At 44.4% G+C, this 21,704-nt stretch overlaps 7 protein-coding genes across 7 annotated transcripts; 1 reads left to right on the forward strand and 6 right to left on the reverse strand.

The window, feature by feature from the left end:
• Positions 1-1,821: 1,821 nt before the first annotated feature.
• LOC6615655 (neuropeptide-like protein 31) lies at positions 1,822-2,213 on the reverse strand. The gene has a single exon (XM_002039990.2). It carries the CDS (start codon positions 2,155-2,157, stop codon positions 1,894-1,896), a length of 264 nt encoding a protein of 87 aa, XP_002040026.1. The 5' UTR covers positions 2,158-2,213; the 3' UTR covers positions 1,822-1,893.
• A 933-nt stretch (positions 2,214-3,146) lies between these two features.
• On the forward strand, positions 3,147-4,041 carry LOC6615656. Its single transcript, XM_002039991.2, has one exon. It carries the CDS (start codon positions 3,214-3,216, stop codon positions 3,742-3,744), a length of 531 nt encoding a protein of 176 aa, XP_002040027.1. The 5' UTR covers positions 3,147-3,213; the 3' UTR covers positions 3,745-4,041.
• Positions 4,042-5,966: 1,925 nt separating this feature from the next.
• On the reverse strand, positions 5,967-9,804 carry LOC6615657 (paired mesoderm homeobox protein 1). Its single transcript, XM_002039992.2, has 3 exons — positions 9,546-9,804; positions 6,746-6,972; positions 5,967-6,568 (listed from the first exon to the last, which is right to left on the reverse strand). Exons 1-3 carry the CDS (start codon positions 9,802-9,804, stop codon positions 6,233-6,235), a joined length of 822 nt encoding a protein of 273 aa, XP_002040028.1. The 3' UTR covers positions 5,967-6,232.
• Positions 9,805-15,890: 6,086 nt separating this feature from the next.
• LOC6615658 (probable 60S ribosomal protein L37-B) lies at positions 15,891-16,315 on the reverse strand. Its single transcript, XM_002039993.2, has one exon. The coding sequence runs from the start codon at positions 16,215-16,217 to the stop codon at positions 15,948-15,950; it is 270 nt and encodes an 89-aa protein (XP_002040029.1). The 5' UTR covers positions 16,218-16,315; the 3' UTR covers positions 15,891-15,947.
• A 781-nt stretch (positions 16,316-17,096) lies between these two features.
• On the reverse strand, positions 17,097-17,592 carry LOC116800524. The gene is made up of 2 exons (XM_032715958.1): positions 17,514-17,592; positions 17,097-17,455 (listed from the first exon to the last, which is right to left on the reverse strand). The coding sequence occupies exons 1-2, from the start codon at positions 17,522-17,524 to the stop codon at positions 17,230-17,232; spliced, it is 237 nt and encodes a 78-aa protein (XP_032571849.1). The 5' UTR covers positions 17,525-17,592; the 3' UTR covers positions 17,097-17,229.
• Positions 17,593-18,338: 746 nt separating this feature from the next.
• Positions 18,339-19,668, reverse strand: LOC6615659 (putative gustatory receptor 59c). The gene is made up of 2 exons (XM_002039994.2): positions 18,556-19,668; positions 18,339-18,497 (listed from the first exon to the last, which is right to left on the reverse strand). The coding sequence occupies exons 1-2, from the start codon at positions 19,588-19,590 to the stop codon at positions 18,339-18,341; spliced, it is 1,194 nt and encodes a 397-aa protein (XP_002040030.1). The 5' UTR covers positions 19,591-19,668.
• Positions 19,666-21,018, reverse strand: LOC6615660 (putative gustatory receptor 59d). The gene is made up of 2 exons (XM_002039995.2): positions 19,999-21,018; positions 19,666-19,943 (listed from the first exon to the last, which is right to left on the reverse strand). The coding sequence occupies exons 1-2, from the start codon at positions 21,016-21,018 to the stop codon at positions 19,791-19,793; spliced, it is 1,173 nt and encodes a 390-aa protein (XP_002040031.1). The 3' UTR covers positions 19,666-19,790.
• Positions 21,019-21,704: the final 686 nt, after the last annotated feature.

The following is a 21,704-nucleotide window of genomic DNA, read 5'->3' on the forward strand; positions in this document are numbered from 1 at the left end:
ACAAAACTGGTTTAATAACGCATTTTATATTTCAAACTCAAATGATGACTACATATTGAGCCCATTCAAAGTGAGGCGACTTCTGGCGGCATTCCCTATAAATATAGATATTAACATGATTTAAATTCGCATCGAGGCACGTCAACACAATTATGTTGGATAACAAGAGCCAAGATTTATGTGGCCCGAATCGAGCGGCAAACATATAGACGCACGTAACGGATGCGTCGCCTCTACGCCCCTTGCCCCGTTCGGTAGATGGGCGTGGCCCGTCGCTTGACAATTGTCAAAATCGTCGCCATAACTCATGTGTTGCCAGCAACAGAGGCAAAGGATTTTAGGCTCGCGGGGGATTCGGGAGGGGGAGTAGGTGGCTGACGCACCGGGCATCGGCAATTTGAATTGGAGCTGATTTGCTCAAAATGCAAATTACGCAATGATTTACATTCCGATTGACATATTTTAGGCGAACAGTTTGCACTTCATACCGCCCCCACTCCAGCACGAAAATCCTTGGAACCGCCCTTTACGTGTTGCCGAAAAGAATCCTTGATTTGCATTGCCACACACACATATAAATTGGCTGGGATTAGGCAGCCGTTCGATTTTGGTCGCAACATCACTCATTTCAATCACTCAAAAAAGCACATTCAATGTAAAATAAAACCCTAGAAAATGTCCTTTGTCCTTTGCATTTGTACGTTTTTAAGCGGTTTCTCTAGAGAATAAGAATACTAAATGTTATCATAGAGGCTGCGATGAATATCTCATTTTACGAACCATTCAACTGTGTCATTACTCACACAACTGAGGGGCGCATATCCTGGTGACTCCTGTGGTCATCATTATTCTGGCTCGGCCGCTGCAGCAATGGGGCATCATAAAATCGCTGAGAGGGCATAAACGCGTTATTATATTATGCCTTTGAATGCCCATGACTTGCAGGGCTCTAATGAATGGAGGCCATAGAGAACAGGGGCATTGTGCAGTGGCCACACGACCCACAGAGGCATCCAAGTCGCCGGACTCGCAGGACACACAGCTCGCACACAGGATGAACATCAGTGCCAAAGCCGCGACGTCGAATGGACGGCGGTGGATCGGGTGAAAAGCCGGAGCTGGACCAAACTGCCGCGTCCATCAATGCAACTTTGAGTGAACTTCAACAGGCAAAGAAGCTATTCAGCTTAACTTGCATTCTCTGGCCTTTTCCCATCCTGTGGTGCCCTCGGCCGAAGGACATAAATTTGAAAAATAACAATATAAGAAGATGTCCTCCAGATGTGTGCGACCAAAATGCCGGAGTCAGGCCAGTGAAGCCCCGGCTAAGGACCAAGGACTAAGGACTGAGGACTGCTCAAGATGCCGGGCAAAAGTTTTTAATGATGCCGCAAAGTCGTTGAACCAAGTTCGATGCACATTCTGTGGATTTGACCTGACTTTGGCATCCTTTGGCATCGACGAAGGGAAAGGACGAAGCCCCCTGCATTGATATACTTGCGGCTCAGGCGAATGTGAGCCACAGCTGTGTCGAATCGAACATTTTGGCCAAGTGAAAGTTCGTTTCTGGGCCGGAAAGTTCCCTGCATTCTCTACTAAAAACGTTTAAATGCTTGTTGCAGCAGCAAAATGTCGACCGCACAGACTTCGGTAATTCAAATGTGTTTAATACACCAACAAGTGGGTCTGTACTTCTTCCAAACCAACCAAAACTTTACACCCATAAACCTGGTACATATTTGTGTTCTGTTCTGTAGACGTAAACATTGACTTCAAATGCTAACTTTGCTATGCTCACCCATAAAAACCAAACCACAGATATTGGAGTCACAAGAATATTGATTTGGTTTATTTGAATTGAACAGGCTTAAGCTTAATCATCTACTGGACTTCCTATCCGTAGAAGCCACCGCCGAATCCGCCAGCGGAGGCCGAGGACGAGGCCGAGGACGAGGCACTGGCTCCGCCGAATCCGCCGCGCCTAAAGCCACCGGGGAATCCGCCACCGAAGCCGCCGTAGCCGGGGTATCCGCCTCCGAATCCGCCGTAGCCGGGGTATCCGCCGTAGCCACCGTATCCGAACTGAGGAGCGGGCACGGCCTCCAGGACACTGAGGAGTGCGAAAATCACAACGACCAACACGATGGCAGCTCGCATCTTGGATGGCTTGTTTACTTTAGATCTTTCCGTTTCGGACTGTTGATCGATTTCGGCCTGGCAGCCTATTATATAAACGGATTCGCCTGGTTCAACAACCTGCTCATCTGGTTCTGACGGAATTGGGTGTCAAGTGTTGGCGTGCCGGGTCCATTCTCTCTAATGAATCGCTACCATCGAAAACCAGCGAAAAGCATCGAAAACACAATATCACCATCACCATCACCATCTCCTCGGGAAGACCAGTTTTGGAGTTTGGGGTTAACCTTTCCGCACACTCACGCATCTATTTTGGGATTTTGGGAATCACTCGGCCAGAGTATCGCGTTCGTATTAGCATAAAATAAAATACAATAAAATACAAACATCAATTTCGAATAATTATAGGTATACAATTTCGCCGGACTTTGTTTTTCGGCTATCACATTCGCTTAGTCACAAACACTTTGTATTCCATTTAATATACATTATGCTAATCAAGCCTGTCATTAATGGGTTTCCATTCGCTGCTTTTTTTTTGCATCAAAAAACAAAAAAAAAAAAGAAATGTTTTTCACCGGCTTTAGTTTGTTTATTTCTAATTTGATTTTTTTTCATTGCCCGAGGGGATATTTTATTTGAAGAGTCTATTTGCGATTCAAGATTTCATTTAACCTACTTCAAACCATCAACTGTCTTTCACCAGTACTTCAAACAATTAATAATGTTTTTTTTTATATTTGTGTTCAATTAAGATGAGTATAATAATCCATTTGTGGAGTTGTAAAAACCTGCATAAGTGCGATATGTTTATTTACAGAAGAATGACTAAGTCATCCAATTAACCTTGACTTATGCTAAACGTTTGTCCAACAGTTTTTTGTAAACAAACAATTATATCGACCTCCATCCCGCCAGCTGGAGTTCAATCCGGTTCTGAAGATCTAATCGAGTCCGGCTAGCAGGTCACATTGCCGTGAATCAGAAATTCATAAAGTAGACTTGTACAGAACAGACAGCAGAAAAAAAGAAGACTAAAACTTATTCAAAATTTCCGTTGTGATCGTACAGCGAAAAATGATGGTAGCCGATGATTTTCAAACGCTTTGCAGGAATCTTTTTACGGACTCAATGACCCATGTCTGCTCGTCCCGCGTCCCGGAGTCGCTGACCAAGAAGTATCGCAATCGGCTGATCAACGCCAAGGATCCCTACAGTATCTTCAAGCTGGACAGCCGGAACTCCAGCTATCTCCTTGCCTTCCGCTTCCCGGAAATCCGCGATTGCCGAACCCTCTGGATGATGGATGTGCACAAACTAAATTGCGAGACTAAGGACGGCGAATTGAGGAAATTGTTCTTCGGCTATAGCTACCGCAAGTGCTACACCATTGCCATGAACATGACCTCGGAGCTCAAGGCGCACTGTGGCGCCAGGAACTATGCGGAGAATACGCAGTCGGGCTACTACTACACGAACAACGAGAACAACGTCATTCAGACCAACTCAACTGCTTGTCTTCTGCTCGGAACTTCCACTCTGGTCATCTGCCTGATCATCTCGTTTCTAATGTTCGCCATTCTGCAATGGAAGACATCTCGGTTGTGAGCCAGCAAGTCAGTCCAAGTCAATCGAAGTCAATCCTAGTCAATTTCGTTTGAAAATGGTTCTTCTGACATAAGGAGCCAGTATTACTGGGATATGGAACTTCTGTAAGGTTGTCAGACATCCTTACAAGGCTTTAAGACCTTCTGGAGGAGATTTCAAAGCTCTGATGATCACAGTGAAGATATCAAAGTACGGACCTGTTCCAATCAGTTTCAATATTCTTCCAAATCGAACAGGTCGTTCTGACAGCCTTCGTCTGAGTTGTGATTTGAAATCGTTTCTAAATCATTGGAAAATTTCCAGTGACAGCTGAAATAAAAATTGTATGTCTGTAATTCAACTACGATTATTCGATTTTTTATGGTTAGTAACTTTGAACTAAACACCTTTTTAGTTTTAACATTTTTCTTGTCTCGTTTTTATAGTATAACACATGTGTGATTATTACCTCAGTTTTAACTTCCCCTTCTCGATTTCAATGGCGCCCCTTTTTTATGATCCGAGTGATGTATCCATCATCGTGTGACATATTTGGACAGGCTCAAACCAAAAGATGTTGATGGTACACAAATCTTGTGCCCGTGGCGGCATGGAACTTAAGAAGCTGTCACCGGAATCCTCCCCTGCATCATCCAAGATCTTTGCATCGCGTTTCCCTTTCATCTGACAATGTAGCCCGTGTCATCTACTTTATGCCACATGGGGGCGACTCCAATGCTTAGAGACTCCATCTGCGTGGAGGCCTCGTTCATTAGGCCTCTTATAAATAATTGCTTTTTAACAGAGGCAGAAATTATCACCTAATTATAGAGCCCGTCATGGGGATTTCAACCGTCTCCTTGGCAGCTTTGCTGTATCCACTGATTAACGGTGGTTCAATTTGCACTCTTATTAGCTATTTATCAGTTGTCCAATTGTATCTATACTTTTCTTACGAGCAAGTGAGATTCCGTGCTCCACACAAGGCAGATCCTTGATTAATTTGAACTGTCCACTTCAGCTGCTTTCTGTGGAGAGGAGAGAGGAGCGTTTCGTGTCCTTCGAAAGGGATAATACACCGTTCCATAACGTCGCACTTGGCTGGCATCAGGAGCCCGTTTGCTCCGGCATTTCCGTTTGCCATTTGATTTGACAGGAGCCTGTTGTTTGGCCCATAAATTTGTATTTCCCTTTCGAGAAGGACTTCTGCAACATGTTCGCCTGTCAGCAGGAATGTCGTCCGTTTGCCGGCAAACAATTTGCCGCATCGCAAAAAAAAACCGAGGGGACAAAACGCATTTTTTCATCGCCACCGACGTTCTGCTTTTCAAACATTATTGCAATTTCGTAAATATTGTAAAAATGTTTTACTCTCGGAGCGCCAGCGCTTTATGCAAATTAGCAGCACAAACCGTTCCACATTCCGAATGTTAATTTGCATTTCGCATTTCGTCCGGCTGCTCAGTTCACTCCCATCTCGTTTGGCCTGCGGATAACAGGGGAATTTTTATTTGCATTTAAATATATTACATACTTGTTAGCCTCCCAGCTGCTAGACTGGATCCGTACGTATCCGTATATCCGGATCCGGGATCTGGAGTATCGGGGAAGATGTTTCTGTGGCCACTGCCCCTTGAGTTTTTGGGAATGCGTTTGAGAGCACTGCTGCACATTCTATTGTGCCCCGAATGGCAATCTGTACTTTTAATTGCCCTAGAAAACCGAGATTTCCACAATCTTAATCCACTTTGATTGCGGCTTCGCTTTTCCAACATTTGCGGCTAGGCAAAAGTTTTTCCTTGCTGTTTGTGCCCCGCTCCGCTCCTCTCCTCTCCTCTCCACTCCACTGTTTATCCGTTTGTTTATTTGTTTTGGCTTTAATTAAGTTTTATTATACAAATTAACACATGCGGGTGAAATAACACACACTCGCAGATGCAAATGGAAGCCTCGAGCTGCTTTGCCAGTGTGCGGCGGGGTTATGAATTTTTAATTAAATCGTATTACTAAGTCAATAATTAAATAAGCCATGTCATATCCAAACGCCTGAGTGACAGTTTCGTAAATGGAAAACTTTCACATATTGACGAGAAGGTAATTGCTTGTGTCTCGCAAGATAATCCAATCGAAAGAGTTATCCAAACGTGATTATGTTCAATCATAACAAGTTTGTGCCCTAGCAAATTGTAGTTTATTGGCCCTTAAGCGCAGTAGATTTTCCAAAAAATAAACACAGCTCCCAGTCAAATACACACTGCCCGTGTTTTCTTAGAAAATTTTATTTATTGGGTTTTCTCCTTCAGTGCGTCACATCTGTATCTGTATCTGTGTCTGTATCTATATCTGTGAATGTGTCTGCATCTGTGTCGGCATAAGTATAAGTATAAATATTAGTCAGGTAGGCGCATATGCCGGTCCTAATACGTTTTTAAGCATTAATGCAATTTGGCTAATTGAAATACATATGCATGAAGTAACCTCGTGGGGCCCATTAAAGCTAGCCGCGCCATCACAGCGGCGGATAGGCGTTCTTCGCATAATTGGCGGCCACACTGTAGTTGGTGGCCCCGAAGAAGGAGCAGACGCCACTGCTGCTGGCACCACTCGACCCGAATCCCCCGTAGCAGTTCGTATAGTTCTGGCACGAGCGCAGCTCCAGTGGCCCAAAGTTGAGGGCGTACGCGCCGGGGGGCGGTGGCGGCGGTGGGTGTGGCATATTGGCATATTTGTGCATATTATTGCTAATCGGCGCCGGCACCAACTGAGGAGCCGTATCCAGAAGTGGCCTGGAGCCCACGCTCCGCTCGTTCCGCCGGAATTTCGCACGCCGATTCTGAAACCAGACCTGAAACGGGCGTCCAAGTAATTGATAAGGGAATTAGCTGCAATGGATTGCTAACCAAGTTAGCAGATAGCTGGTGGAATGTATCTGCAACACACTGAGATACTGTGTGGCTTTCTATCAGGTGAACATTTAATATTTAAACAGGTATCGCAGCTAACCAATGCAATTAAAACTCACCTGAACTCTGGCCTCGCTCAGATGCACCTTCGTGGCCAGCTCCTCGCGAACAAAGGCATCCGGATAGTGGGTGCGTTCGAAGACCTTTTCCAAGGCAGTCAGTTGGGCGGAGCTGAAGGTGGTGCGATTGCGGCGCGGCTTCCTCGAGTGGTGGCCACCACCAGCCGGCAGATTTCCGGAGCAGGGAGCTTCCCGATCTCCGCCACCGCATCCTGCGCCGGTGGTGCCTGCAATCAGGGAGCCATTAAATTGGGAATTTTCACTTTCACTTTTACTTTTGCGTTTTCCTCTTCCCGAGGGGCGAATGCAAAATCTCTTTGACGGACAGCGGGGGAAAACGCTCGTAAATAATCGATAAGAGCCAACGGATATCAATTAATTTGGCAGCCAGCTAGGAAATTTACTTTTATGGCTTGTCGTGAACACATAAAATTTTGCATTCCGTTTGATCCTTCGGCTGGGGGAGTGGAGAGGGGACTTTGGGGTGGGGGTGGCCATAAAGAAATGGCATGAGCCATAAAATATCTTTTGACAACATCGGCGGACAGCTGTCTACTAATTTCGTCGCCCAACAAACATGAACTAGCACATTTACGATCTATTAATTAAAGTGAAATTGTGACATTAAGCGGTCATAAGCGGGCTCCCTGCTTCAGGCCATTAATTGATTTTCCATAGAATTGGCTTGGAAACCGATTTACAAAATACTTAAGCCGTTTTCCTTCGAATTTATCTATTTTCAAACTAATTGGACGGAATGCTAGGAAAAAATTAAGCATTTCAGCTAAAAGCCGAAGGGAAAACCTAAAGTTTCCAATGAAATCATTATATTAGCATATACTATGGTTCTATTTTGCATGGCTGCATGGGATGTAGTGACTATTACACTCTCCTCCGAGTTTCAGTTTTTAGGGTTGTATCGATAAATTGCTTCTGATTTCTCCGCCGTGCAGCCTGCTGGAATTTCAGGGTGGCCATCGCCGTGAGTATCCCCATCGTCATCAGATATCCTCCTACCCACGCCATTTGTCTCAATTTGTCAGCCGAGCTGTCCACGGAGTTGGGAACTGCATCGTAGATCAGCTCGGAGCACTCCAAGTACACGGAATAGTGGGAAACGGGAGCAACTGCATCGGCAACTGATGTCCCAGGGGAAGGGAAGGGGAGTTTGGGGCAGTGAGTGAAGGGAAGATCTTTAATTTGAATTGCCAACGAGCGATAAAAAACAGTTGCGGCTTAATAAAAAACCAACAAATCGAAAGGGAAACCTCAATCAGATTTTCAGAGCGACGACGGCAAGGGGTGAAGAATGACTGAGCAGTTGCACTGCGAGAAATCGATGGAGGAGTAAAAGTTCATCATACTAAAAGTTAATCATTGTTTGATATCTGTGCAAAGAAATATTCTTATATCTAATTTATTTTATCATATTTAAAGTGAACAAAATTCTCTTTGCTATAAAGCTCACTTTATCCATGAACCACACAGATTCATTAGGTTTTTGAAGTGGCAGGTAGACTGATTTTCTCGCAGTGCCTGGATGCAACTGGCACATGTTACAATCCGATGGAGCGACGAAAATAAACGACGAGGGGCAGAGCAGGGAAGGGGAGTAGTGGCAGTGGAGTGCGTGCTGCGTCTGGGACTGGTTACAGTGGGACTGGCGTTTTATATGCTCCACTTGGAAATTATAGTCGTGGCAGCTAGTCGCTGCCTCGGATGCTTCAAAGGCATGCGGCCACTGAGGGAATATCATGTCAGCTTTGATTACGTTTTGTCATGTTGACAATGTTGAAGTGTTGTCGGCTCGGAAATGTTTCCTCTGCCACGGAAAAAAAATCCCAAAAAAAGTATAAGCACGGGGAAAACTTTACACGAACTGCTAGAGTTTCGGTTCCTCTGCGTTTTTCGGTGGGATCTTCGTTTTCGGCAAGGATTGCGCTGCAAATTATGCCAGAGCTGCCAACCAGTAGCAATATGTTGACAGCTTCCTCCCGGTGGGTTAATGCGCAGACTGGGGAGCTCTGGGGGCATTGGGGGGTTAAAGCCGCAACCGCAACAGGAAAAATGCACGGAGATGACATTGCAGCGGCATTGGGAGCAGCGAAATGAGCGAATGTCGCCCACATTTGGCACCTAATTGTCATCCATGAGTTGCCCCACGGCCCCCACACATTTATATGAATTCTCCCACCGCAAATATACGGTAGCACCTATTTGTGCATATCTAAAGTTATGGCAGCTGTGCGCATAACGTCATAAGTTCTCTTGGCTCGCAACTCGCACGAATCTATCATTTATGAATTAGGCACAGTAAGCCTCATAAAGTAGCAGAACTCAAATGCAGATGTAACTAAACTCCTGTGGCATTACGTATTCTGTTGCACATAATTGAGCACATCTGTGAACTATGCCATTTAAGAGGCTTTTAAAATTAAATGAGCCTGTGCTCCACCCAGATTAATTACATTTCGAGAATGATGACTATTTTTGATAGAGAAAGGGAAAATAATAAAAAACAGTATTCATTTTGGTTTTTATGATCTAATTCAACCATTCTTGGACTCTGAATGGAAATGCAGTAACAATCCATCTAACACGCACTTTCCTGAGCTGAGTATTGGGTATGTAATAGTGGTTTATCTCGACTCTCTTTCGTTTTTATAACGTAAATATTGCACTATCTATAATTCAAAGTAGATTGATTGATTTGTTTTGCTTTTATTCCATGGTTTTACATTTCGCTCACAGAAGTGAAAGTTGCACTTCAAACTTTTTATTTATCGGTATTGTAACTCACCAAAGTTGCCACTAAGTTCCATGGCCATTTTTCCCTTGGAATAGGCGTCGTGCTTCATTTCCATGATATTATCCACGGAGAATCTGTGCATTTTTTCCAGGCTCCTGCCACTTTCTTCCCGATCCTCCAGTTTGTCCTCGGACTCCAGGTTAAGCGATTGCTGAGATGGGTATATCTCGCCGGAAACCGTCGGTCCGTAGTAAAAATTTCCCGGATTGCCGACGGGCAGCGAATGCAATTGCTGCTGGTAGTTTAGCATGTTTAGGAAATCCGTCGCGACTTCTAGCTGAAGGTTGAACTCTTTAACTTTAATTTCCAACAAATTCAACTCAAGGTAATGAAATTGATTTTTTCGAATTTTAAACTCAATTCTTCATGTGTCCGATTGATTGAATTAATTTGTGTTATGTTCGCCTGGCGCAAATGGGGGCATCCTGTGCGAACTTGGTAATTGGATTAGCACACAACACATAAACGAGTTAATTACGATAATTGTCGCGACGATACTAAACCGTGCCAAAGTCGTGTGCCCACTGAAATTAGCCTCAAAATCGAAAGAGTGCTCCGCCAGATCCCATGCCCATCCCCCATCCCCCATCAACCATTCCCCAGAAGAATTCAATCCGAAACATATGAACATATGTGCCTGCCCGCGATCGTCGAGCGAGTCTAGCGATTCTGCGCCTAATTATAGCCCGGCGATCTCCGATTGGCTGCTGCTCCTCCTGCGGCGGTGGCGGTGGTGATTCCTCCATCTTGGGGGCGTTTCACTTCAAGTGGCTGGATAGATGAGTGCCTGAAATATAAGGTGAAAAGTATCAACAAGTTTTGGGCATTTAAGCAGCAATAAATACCAATTAGCCAGAGGGTTTGCTCTCCGGCTGACATCATCCTGTGCCTGTCACCACAGGCCATGTGTCTCTGTCTTTGCTGTCGTCCTGAATCGGTGCTCCCGTTTCGCAGGATGTGTCCGATGTAGTTGCATCTGAAGTAGTTTCGGGCAACATCGGGGCATAAATCTCGGCACGCACAGTGTTTGTCATCCTCCTGAGCTAATTTCCATAACCACAACATCTTGTTCATTTGCCCGGCAAAGTGGAGCGATGGAAATCGGAAGGCTGGGCGGAACTGGTTAGTTAAGTGCATGTTTGTGGATCCTTGCGTTCTGCAGCTGTGTTTAACTTTACCTACGAAGGTGTTTCCCCATTGTTCTACATTGTGCTCAGCACGTTGGTATATAGACGACTTGATCTGGGTCACTCCTAATAATACTATGTAAATTATTAATAATACATCACATCAACGCTGACTTGCTTGACCTTCGGGAGAGAGAGAGAGTTCTCTTTCCTTTAATTAAAGTACTTAAGTATTAAAGTGACTAGTTTCGCTATATCTGCTTATAAAACAGATTAGCGTCCAGGCAATGAGCTGCTTTCATTTTCTGATTTGTTGACCGAAGTTTGCGACTTAAGTTCCCCGTTTTGTATGAGCACCCATGTCAAGGATTCTTTGGACTTTGGTGCGCGGCAAAGAAGGACTTCCGCTCATTAGATGTCCCTGCAAAGCTGGCTGGCTATTAATATTCTAATATTTTCCTGCTGGCAAAACTAGCAGCTTGGCTGGAGTGCCGGCTTACACACATTTTCCCTTCCAAATTGAGCTGTCACAAAAGTTTATCCAAACTACTTGACACTTCGCTGCCGGTTTTCGGGTGCGCTTTTCCACTTTTCCTACATTTCTACATTTCCACGTGCAAGGGAACGGAGTGGAGCTGCCTCGTCCGGCTCGCTTCTAGTAAATTATCTCACGTTTTCGTGTGCGAAAGTTCTTGAGGAATGTTGCGGTGTGTATTTTTAATAAAACTTCAAAGTTTCTCCTACTTGCCACGCTTTACTATGTCTCGCAAACGTTTTTCTTACCCAGCTCAATTTTCTTCGTTTTCAGCGGCTTCCCTCTGTTTTATTTCATTTTTATTTTCCCTACCTCATTTTATTTTTTAACTCTTGGAATTCTTTGTCACGAAACATTTCTCGCGTGCTGCTCCTCCTCCGCCCGCTCCTCCTCCTGATCCTTTCGCTCCTTCTGCTGGTGATGTTGCTAGTGTTTTGTGGGTGTTATCCATGTAATATGGTTACCCAGACAAACTTTGGCCGGGAAATTCTTCCTGCAAGTCAGAATTCGAGGAGACAGTTTTAATGCTGTCAGATAGGAGCAAAGTAACTAAACTTGTCAGTTGCCTCGCAGGGAATTCGGTGGAATATCATGTGCAATCCAAACGGGATAAATATGCGTAGGTAATGTCGATTACGATGTCAAAACGTTGCATTGAACACATAATCATGGGTATATACTATACTTTAGATTGTTTCATATATTACTGATTAGTTTTATAGATCATACACTGTATAATCCATTGTTTAATTGTCATTATCACAGTCATCAATCCAAAATCCTGGAACATGAAGATGGCAATACATCAATGCGTGACAGTCTGTAAACCAGTTTGGCACTTTTTTCTAGTTTCCCGCACACAGTTAACAATTTCAATTTCCTTTGAGCCACTCAAAAGAGGGGATTTGGCCAAGTTCCTTTGAAGTTCATGTTGTTTGTCAAGAAAATGAAATTCACTTGACGGCGATTATGCGGCAAGCATTTAAACGCTTCGCGTTAAATTCGCTTTCGCGAAAGTTTTGCAAAACATTTCCGATGCTTCAGAAAATAACCGAGCCACGGCGGAACCGCAACACAAGGACCTGCAACATCGGGGAAGGAACCCATCAGGCGCCCCTCGTCTACGTCTAAGCCCGAAATGCCAAAAGCTCGAATGGCACACAGCGAGGGGAGGGTGCAAAAGTTTGGCCTAAATCACTTAACAGAAAACAAGTGTTGGCATGTGCCTCCTCTCCGCCGGACTTCCTGCCCCTCCTGCGCCTTCTGCAGAAGCCATCCCCACTCTGGCAGAAATATCGCAAAAGTAAAAAATAAGCAAAAAGTTACAGTGCAAACTTCTCGCATACCCATTACTAGAGCAAAGAGTCGGATATATAAGATTAATCCAGCTCAGAAGCTCTTTAATTTCTTTAATAAAATATCTATTTTTGCTAAAAACCCATATCTCATGCTGAACCTAAGACATATATTTTTCACGTCTGAAAACAGATAGTTCTTTGAAGTTAGTCCCAACTTACTCACTGGGTATTAAATCCGCCAGCCTTGCCTTAAATGCTTCCGGTTTTGACCTGCGTTGCTGCTGGGTTATTCACGACATGTTGGAATCAGGCATCAAAACAAAGTTGTCGGCAAATGAAATATAATAACAAGAAGTAACCGGAAGCATCAGACTAGGGAACTTTGGTACCCGACCACGCCCACCTCCATCTGCGCCCCAAGTGTGGGGCTATGCGTAAACAGAAAATCAATTACTGGCTGCAAAAAGTGAGAGCAGGGATGACAGGCGCCCTCTGGCGGTGAACTAGGGAGTTGGGAAAGTCAAACTACTTGCATTACATTTTTTGCTGCATACTCTTGGTCTTTTTTTGATAAGTGTTTCCACACCCAAGTTATGTAAATGCGTGTGGCTTATAAACATGGGTATTAATCAATTAAATACAAGTTGCGTGCGTGAAAGGCATTCAAAAATTGTTCGAATCAAACCTGGCAAAAAATTGAACACAACCAAATTGCAGTGTGTTTGGTGAAAGGGGTATGTGGCATGGGCATAGGAAAGTAAAAGGAGAATTTACATTAATTACGGCACGGAAAAGCCTGCTGACTTTTATTGTGACATAGGCCTGGCAACTTACCCAAGTCACTTAAGCTCCCCCCTTTCGCCACACCCACCATACATATATAGTATAGTATAGTATAGTATATAAAACACATGAATATTTTATGGGCCCCAACAAGCAGGACGAAGTGGGCGGCAGCAGTTTTAAAAGCCCTGTTAAGAGACTTTCACTTTGGGCCTTCTTTCTGCCCAGATGTCCATTTAGACGCACACACTGCGAGGTGGAGCATTCCACATCGGACTTTTCGGCTGGCCGGGCGGAGGCATCAATTTTTCAAAGCCTTGACCGAGGCAAAAATGTTGAGGCATTTTCGATTTTTCCTTCTTGTTTGCCCCTTAAATGGTTTGCATAATTTATGCATTTTTTATGCCAAACATTTCATTTTTGCTGCGCCGCAACAAAGTCAAGTCTCCAGTCCGAACTGGCTCATTTAATATTTATCCAGCTGAGATTGAAGGGATTATAGTGTGGAATATAGACTGGCGCAATTGTTTTTCCTCTCTGCCGGCCAAGAATTTTAATTAATGTTTTTGCAAACACCAACATAAGCCAAATAGGCTGTACAATTGCCCCTCTGTCCGTCCGCATCGCATTTATTCACGGGAATTCCAATTTTTGATGCCATGTCCGCACGCAGGAGCATCACCATCAGCAGCAGCATCACCAAATCCAACCGCAGAACACGACAAATGCCACAAAATGTGGTTTCTGCAAACCCGGGTTATCGGTTTATCACAATCCCGGCTAATTCGTGAAAATGTAGTTTATCGAAAATGGGCAAAATTCACTATATGAATAATCAAACCTATTGTAGTGCATGTATTTGGTCTATAAATTGTATAATTGTATCCACTGTGCGGGATGATCATTAAATGGAGCTCACATTTTACAGCCGACTTAAAAGGAATTTATTTTTCAAAGGAAAAGCGGCCAAAAACTTGATTACATTTGTGCAATTAATTAATGTGCGAGGTCCACTTTTACACCTGCCAAAGGAGTCATTGCCAAGAAAGAAAGCAAGTCTCTTAGCTAACGAGTTTGCCATTTTCTCAATCACTTTCCCTGTTTCTGTGCCCCATTTCCAGCCCACAGCCCACTCCCTTGCCACGGCCCTTTTCCGCGATGGGGCACCGGAAGCTCTAATTGCATCTGATTGCAGTGACAGTTTTTCCACCAAGTGACAGCTGCAGCGGCAACAAAACGGCGCAGGCGAAGGAGTTGTGCCCCGGCTCGGAGGACCAAGTACTGAGTGCCCGTGCATCCGTTCCGTATCCGTTGATTTTCAATCCGCGATATTCCTTCCATGCCAGTTCCACGCCTGTTTGCTCCTCCGCCCACTACTCATCCGCTGCACTGCTCATCCGGAGACAATCGTGAGCGAAATTTAAATGCTGCTGACTGAGCAGCTCTCTGAATGACAACTATACGGCGAGGGGAACAAAAATAATGGAAAGGCAACAAGCGCAGCAAAAAATGTCGATTGAAAATGTTCAATCAACAAAATGGCATTTCGCTCGATCGAATTGTTGAAGGCGATTCCTGGAATGTGGCGCAATATGAAAGTTGCGCTACCAAGATGAAGTCTTATCCAAATGAAAGTACTTCTAAAAAGATTAGCTTCTAGAATTGATGCAAACCTTTAGACAGCTTGCTATGAAGAAGTAAACAATTTATATCAGCTGGTCACAAATGGCAATGAACACGACCTTCTTGTTCTTTTTAAGTGCTAACGGAAAATTAATACCTTTGCTTGGAAATATGGGCTTTTCGCTTTTTCCTCTGGTTTTCCCGTCCGTCAATCCACTCGAACTGCACTTCAGATCTGCATGGCATTCCTGTCGCATTATTGCAGCGCCATCTCCAGCGCGACGGCAGACATCATTATTTTTAAAAATTCAGTCGTAGCATAATAATGAATCCATACGTACATATGTATGTGTATGTACGTGCACCATTGGTCCGGGCCAAAAATTAATGAGTGGGCGTGGGCAATTGTTGCACGCACCAAACTCCACTGCTTTAAGTTTCGATGCTGCGCCAAAGAGATAAATCAGGTGGAAACTTTTTCAGCGCCCAACCCGGCGAATATATCATGTCAAGCCAAGACTCTGCGGCCAAAATCCACATGGCGACGGATTAGGCCAGGTCGGGATGAAATACTGTCCTGGGGCGTGAGCAGATTTTCGCCACGAGCTTTATGTGCCATGCCGTGGCATACAACACACTCACACTCATAAAAGGTGTAGCTTCGCCTGTCCCTTTCATTTTATGTCCCTCTCTAAATACACACACACACACATGCTGGCAAAGGGCCACGAGGCAGGTGTGTGTGCACATTAAAGGCCATAAAAAATTCATAAAATGCATTTCTCGCAGTCCGAAAACCAAACACAAAATACTAAAGCTCCCAGCATGCAAAGTACACAGCACATAAATTGCAAAGCCACATAAATTCGGAATACTTACGTGTGTACCCTTCAGAGCACCAGGTCCACTAGACTCCATGCCAGATTATTAGCTCCTAACCTCAAAGCATAATTAAAACACTTTGCAGAACTTAAGGGAATGCGTTCATTCGGCTTTTATTGGGCTTATCAAAGACTCCTTTCGCCACTTAGTTGGCTCTTTTCTTGGCGGCACCTCCTTCACGCAACCCGTTGCGGAAACGACGGCGCAGATTCTTGAGGTAAGGCATCCTCCCGGTTCCCTGCGCCTTGCGACCCTTCGCCTTTCGGGACCAGTTGAAGGATCGGGTCTTTGCCGCGGGATAGCCGCACTGGGAGCACTTCGACTTCTGCAGATGGTACGACGAGTTGCCGCACCGACGACAGATGGTGTGCGTCTTGTTGTGGCGCTTTCCAAAGCTAGTGGTTCCCTTGGTCATCTTTCTTTAAAATGGCCAAATGATATGCAACATAAATTCCGGAGTCAAAGAAAGTTCTGCTCTGTAGAACAATGCCAAGCGAAAAGAAATATTCTGGTGATGATACTTTAATGATAGAAACCTTATAAGCTAATTTCGATTGTAAACAATCCTTATCGATAATTGAATTAACAACACTGGTAGTAAAGCACTAGATGCTCCTAAGAGTATGTGATGTAATGTTTATGGGTTTATGTATTAAATATCATAGGGAATGCGGAGAATTCGAAATTTGTAGATATATAATTTTAAGATATGTAGTTAAAAATTAAATAATATAACGCGCTCTATCAGTTCGATTAAATCTTTAGATATTTGTTTGAAATTCGCGAAGCCACTATCACGTGCCGTGACATTTGCCAATTGCTGCGAAATTGCGCGCAAATTATACCAATCTGCCGTCGTAATCATTGAAAACTTATCAATTTCCCCCAGACGGCGTCGCAATCGCAGGGACCTTGGAAAAATGAGGGAAAATCAAATATTTATGATATGTTTGAGCAACATTTTGCTGCCGCAGTTGGAAAAGTAAACTGCAAATTCTTCCTTTTCGGCTGCATTTTAGTTTGCCTTGGCATTTGGATTTATGTGCGTGCCGTTTGAAAATTCAATTTAATTCTCATTTTTTCCTGCCATCGCGGCCGCCGCTGTGGGATATCCTGTGAATTTTCGAATCCTTCGCCGCCCTGCTCCTTAGCATATCGACTAAGTTATGGTTCATCGGGAATTGTGTTAGCTGTGTCGAAATTCAGTTTTCTGGGAGCTCACAGAATCTTCGGAAGAGCCATATTTCATGAATTTAACATCATGTAATATCACGATCTTAAAAATTACTATTTCTACACTCTTAGGCATCGTTTATTTTTGCTTCTAGTGTTTTGGAAAAATTTGAAAAAGTACAAAATTGAAATGAAATATCGTTAATAAAAAGGGATCCTTTACAACTTATATTCTGTGGTGGCTGCCTTAAAGGTCATTTGCAGTGTCGATAATCAGGTTCATGCCAAATGGCAAGATTTCGGGCCTGCAGCTCTTCTTTGTACATCTCAGCTTCGCGTTGGAAAAGCCCGGCCATTTGAGAGTGTCTTACCCTTTTGATCAGTTTTTGCATGCACTTCAGTTCCTGGGTAATCGGCACTATCACCGAATCCATGGGACTGTTTTTTCCGCCGCATTGGCAGTCGAGTTTGGCAGCGAGTCTGGAGAAGAGGAATCTCAGTGTCTTGGAACTTCTTAGTTCATTTTTGAGTTACTTACATATTCGACATTTTGAGTTACGTATTGTATTGTTTCTTTGGTGACAGTTTGTTCGATGCTGAATAGAGGTTTGCCCTTTTCTAACTTCTATGTATAATACAAATTGTTATCCTAATGAAACGCACACTTTTATTTCCCTAGTCATGTACCAACCAAATAATACCTCTTCGTGAAGTATGGCATCTTGATTTCTTCACAATCGATAAACCCTGTTGTTGTTCAAATATGTTGCATTGTTACCCCCAACAAGCCGCTCCAAGTGCCGCATTGTGTGTCCCACGATAGCGACGAGGACTCCTCGTCCTGGCTCGGTGGCAATGCATTATGCTAAAATGTCTCCGGTTCTGCCTGCCTGTCTGTCCGTTCCAGCTTCCCATCCCGATGCCCATGTCGATTCCGAATCCGAATCCGATTGCAATCCCGGATGCTCCGGCAGAGCAGTGTCATGGCCTGTTGTTGGATGTCGGAGCAGGATTAAATTGCGACTTATGCTAAGCGAACTGACGGCGAGGGGCAAATTGAATGGGAGCTCGTTTATATTGCTCGAATTGCGGCAAAGTATTGATGCTGTCGCTGGATTTGTCACTGTCGCCGGCAGTTTCCTCCGGCTTTCCAGCTCCTGCGACTGGAGAGCGAGAACCAAGTTTATAAATGCCTGCCAATTGACAGTACAAAGGAATTCCGGCCAGGCAATTTCCATTACCAACTGTCTTCTGTTCCACTGGCAGTGCATGAAACGGCCATTATCGGTTTTCTGCGCCCAATTATTGCGATCTCTAGTGTTATTGAATAACCAAAAAATATGATGTGCTTTATTGGAACTAATTAGGATCCATCGTTTTGCATTTCCCACTGAACGAGAACCATAGTGTGAGTGATGACTGAGCTTAGCATAGCGATTAGACGACCACGTTCCATTTTAAAGAGACCCATAACGTAGAACTCATGGCGGTTACTGGCCAGTTGCAGTTGGAAGTCCTCAAACTGAAAAATACAGATTAAGTAAAAATCGTAGAAGGGGGAAATCGGAATCTATACTCACTGCTGCCTCCAGTCGGTTGTCCAATTTCCGATTGAACAGAGTGCGATCCGCTAGCACTCGGACTAGTTCGTCCTGCTGATCTCGAATATGAAACCCAATGTTAACGGACAACCAATTGTCCATGTAGAAGGAAGCCGTGGATAGGACGATCAGCAGAAGACCCCAGTATGTGGAGCCGAATCCTGTGGAGCTGTACAGGATCGAGCAGACGCTAAAGTAGATGGAGCCCATGGTGGAGAAGAAGTACACCAGGCTCATGCTTAGGCTCTGTATCTGGAAAAGCTCCGCCATCTTGTCAAGTCTGTCCTTCAGAGTGTAATGCCTTTCGGCAATTAGATCCAGCTGATCTGCCAACGAGCAGCACTGAATGGAGTAAACTCCACCTCGCCGATTGCGAATGGAGCAGGTGCATTCAGCTTGGCGCACCAAGCATCGCAGATCTTGGAGCAGAATCTTGTAGAGCCCAATCACCTGCACCATGGCCAAGTAGTACTGGCACACGATCATGTTAAAAATGGTGGTCAGTGTGGCCAGCAAGGTCAGTTTGACTGTAAGGTCAGCAGTGATCCGCTTGCGTTGCGCACTCACATCCGATATGGTGTGCAGCGAATCTGACAGGACACAGAACACAAATTTAAGGATAATACTGCGACGATACCATCGCCCTCGAACCACTTGAGGTCTATCGCGAACTAGGGCTAGTATCTGATTCCACAATCTAATGAAACGGCAACGCTGATACCATCTCGTTATCAGTGAAAGCAGAACTGCCGAGATTCGAACTGCAGTCATGAGCAAAAAGAAGTACTCATGCAGATATCGAGCAGTTATGAACTCGGATTTCAGCGAGTTATTGCCAAGACTGAGCAGAATCAGCAGAGTGATAAGGCTGGCATTATGCACGCCTGCATAGATCGTAGTCCTTCGGGTGGCATTGGCTTCTCCAGTTAGCCAGTCCACCTCGAAGTTGGACACTCCCACGGCAAAGCCATACCAGTAGGCAATGAGCAAAATCGTCTTCACCAAGTCAACCATGGTTCTCTACTGAAATTGAATACTCGGCAATCACCACGTGTCCAGTTCAATGGACATGATTAGGCCTATGGGAGAGATAATTACTATGTGATTGATTGCAGGATGAAGAAATTAAATGCACGCTACCACGCTGGGATTATAAAAATTAATAAAAATCGCACTTAATATTATCCCTAACAAAAGTAATTTATCCTAAAGTTTTAGAAGTTTTGCACGTCGTATTGAATGAGGAGAAGGGAGTGTGTTAACAGGGAGTTGCCCACGGCAAAAGATGTTCCTCGACCAAACTCGAATAGGCCGTAAATTTTGAGCTTCAATGGATTCCGCACCAGGTTCAGAGCAAAGCTTTCAAACTGCAAGGAGTTCAATTAAAAGTGGCAATCATTATAGAGCGTCAGAAGTTCTTACAACCATTTCCAGTCTGTGATCCAGTCCTGGCTGAAACAAAGTTCGCTTATTAAGCATCTTAACCATTTTATCGTGTGCATCCAGAAGGTAAAACACATTAAACGCGTGGAGCCAGCAATCGAAGACGTAAAATCCGAAGTAGGCAATGCCACAAAGAGTGATGACCATGGGCAGGTTATTCCCAAGACTGCCATGCTTGCTAATGATGAACAGCAGATACGAGGTGCCCAGCATGTTCAGATAGTAGGTGATGACCAGGCAGATCACTTCGCCGTCGTATGCCGTTGACAAGTTTTCGATGAGCTCCTGCAGGTCAGACTGGGATTTGGCTATGCGCTCCAAGCGATCCGCGAGGTAACAACACCTGGTCACGAAGACGCCACTTCCGTTGGGAACCAGCGACTGCGATTCGTGCACAATCGCCTGAAGATCCTTGTTCAGAAGCGCATAGCGTCCTCGCACACACGCGGTGGCCACAAAGTACTGCGTGATGATCACGTTTATTATGGCCGTCAGACTCAATATGGCCCAAATGCGCAGAGCCAGAGCGATGCTCAGCCGATTCCTCATCATGGCCAAGGTGACTATGACTTGCAGTGTCTCTGTGATTGTGACGCAAAATAATTTGCTAACGATGCTCCTACGGCAGTACTGGATTATCCGAGGATTTCTCTGATACAGTCTCCAGAATGAGTTGAAGAGCTCCATGAAGGTGCGACGCTGCGACCATCGACTGACCAGAGCCAGGAAGACGCAGACCACGCGAAAGCCGGCTATGACCAGGAACACGTATTCGTGAAGGGAATTGGCGTACTTCCACATGACGGTTACAACACTTTTTCGCAGTGTATGGTAGAGGAGCAGGGCAAAGATAAGCAAGTGTGTGCTGACTGAAATAAGCGTAGCTCTTCTGGTAACTAGCGGTTGACCCGTTTTCAAATCAATCTTAAAGTTGATTACGCCAGTAAACCGTCCGTAGGCATATGCGATTCTCAAACACAATTTCACCAGATCAGCCATTGCGGAGTACTGAAGTTCGTTGCAAGTGAATAGCTCGATTCAGTTTGTCTTCTGTGCTAATGAGTTGTGGCTCCCAATGATATCGTATCATCTTCATTCAGCTAATGTAATAACACAACCAAATCGATTGACTCAGAGCACTCACGTCCCAACTGTTTCTCTTTAATGTACTAGATTGTAATTAAGGACATCATTAGGTATTTGCTTTTGGAGTAAGCAGAAAACGGAGTGAGCAGAAAACATGTTTGTAATACTTGATTAGCTTTAATACTCATTCAAATCCTAGAAATGCTGTACGTCATATAGGATCAGTAGAATCGAGTGCATAATTAGTGAATTGCAGACGGCAAATGCTCCCAACCGATCGATATTAAACAAGCCAAAGCAAGTCAGCTTAAACGGATTTCGAGCCAGGCTTAATGTGAAGTTCTCAAACTGCAAGTATATATGTATTTAATACTAAGCCAACTTCTATTGTCAACTACTCACAGCTGTCTCTAGTCTTGGATGCCTTCCTGGCCGAACCAAAGTCCATTGATTCAGTAACTTGACCATTCTGTTATGGCTGTCAATGAGGTAAAACACATTGAACACGTTTAGCCAGCTGTCGAGGTAATAGAACACCACAAAAGCTATGGTATTTAATATAGCCAACTTGGGCAAACTGGCTGTAAGCGCTTGTACTT

The sequence above is a fragment of the Drosophila sechellia genome, chromosome 2R (assembly GCF_004382195.2).
Source record: "Drosophila sechellia strain sech25 chromosome 2R, ASM438219v1, whole genome shotgun sequence".
Classification (NCBI taxonomy): domain Eukaryota; kingdom Metazoa; phylum Arthropoda; class Insecta; order Diptera; family Drosophilidae; genus Drosophila; species Drosophila sechellia.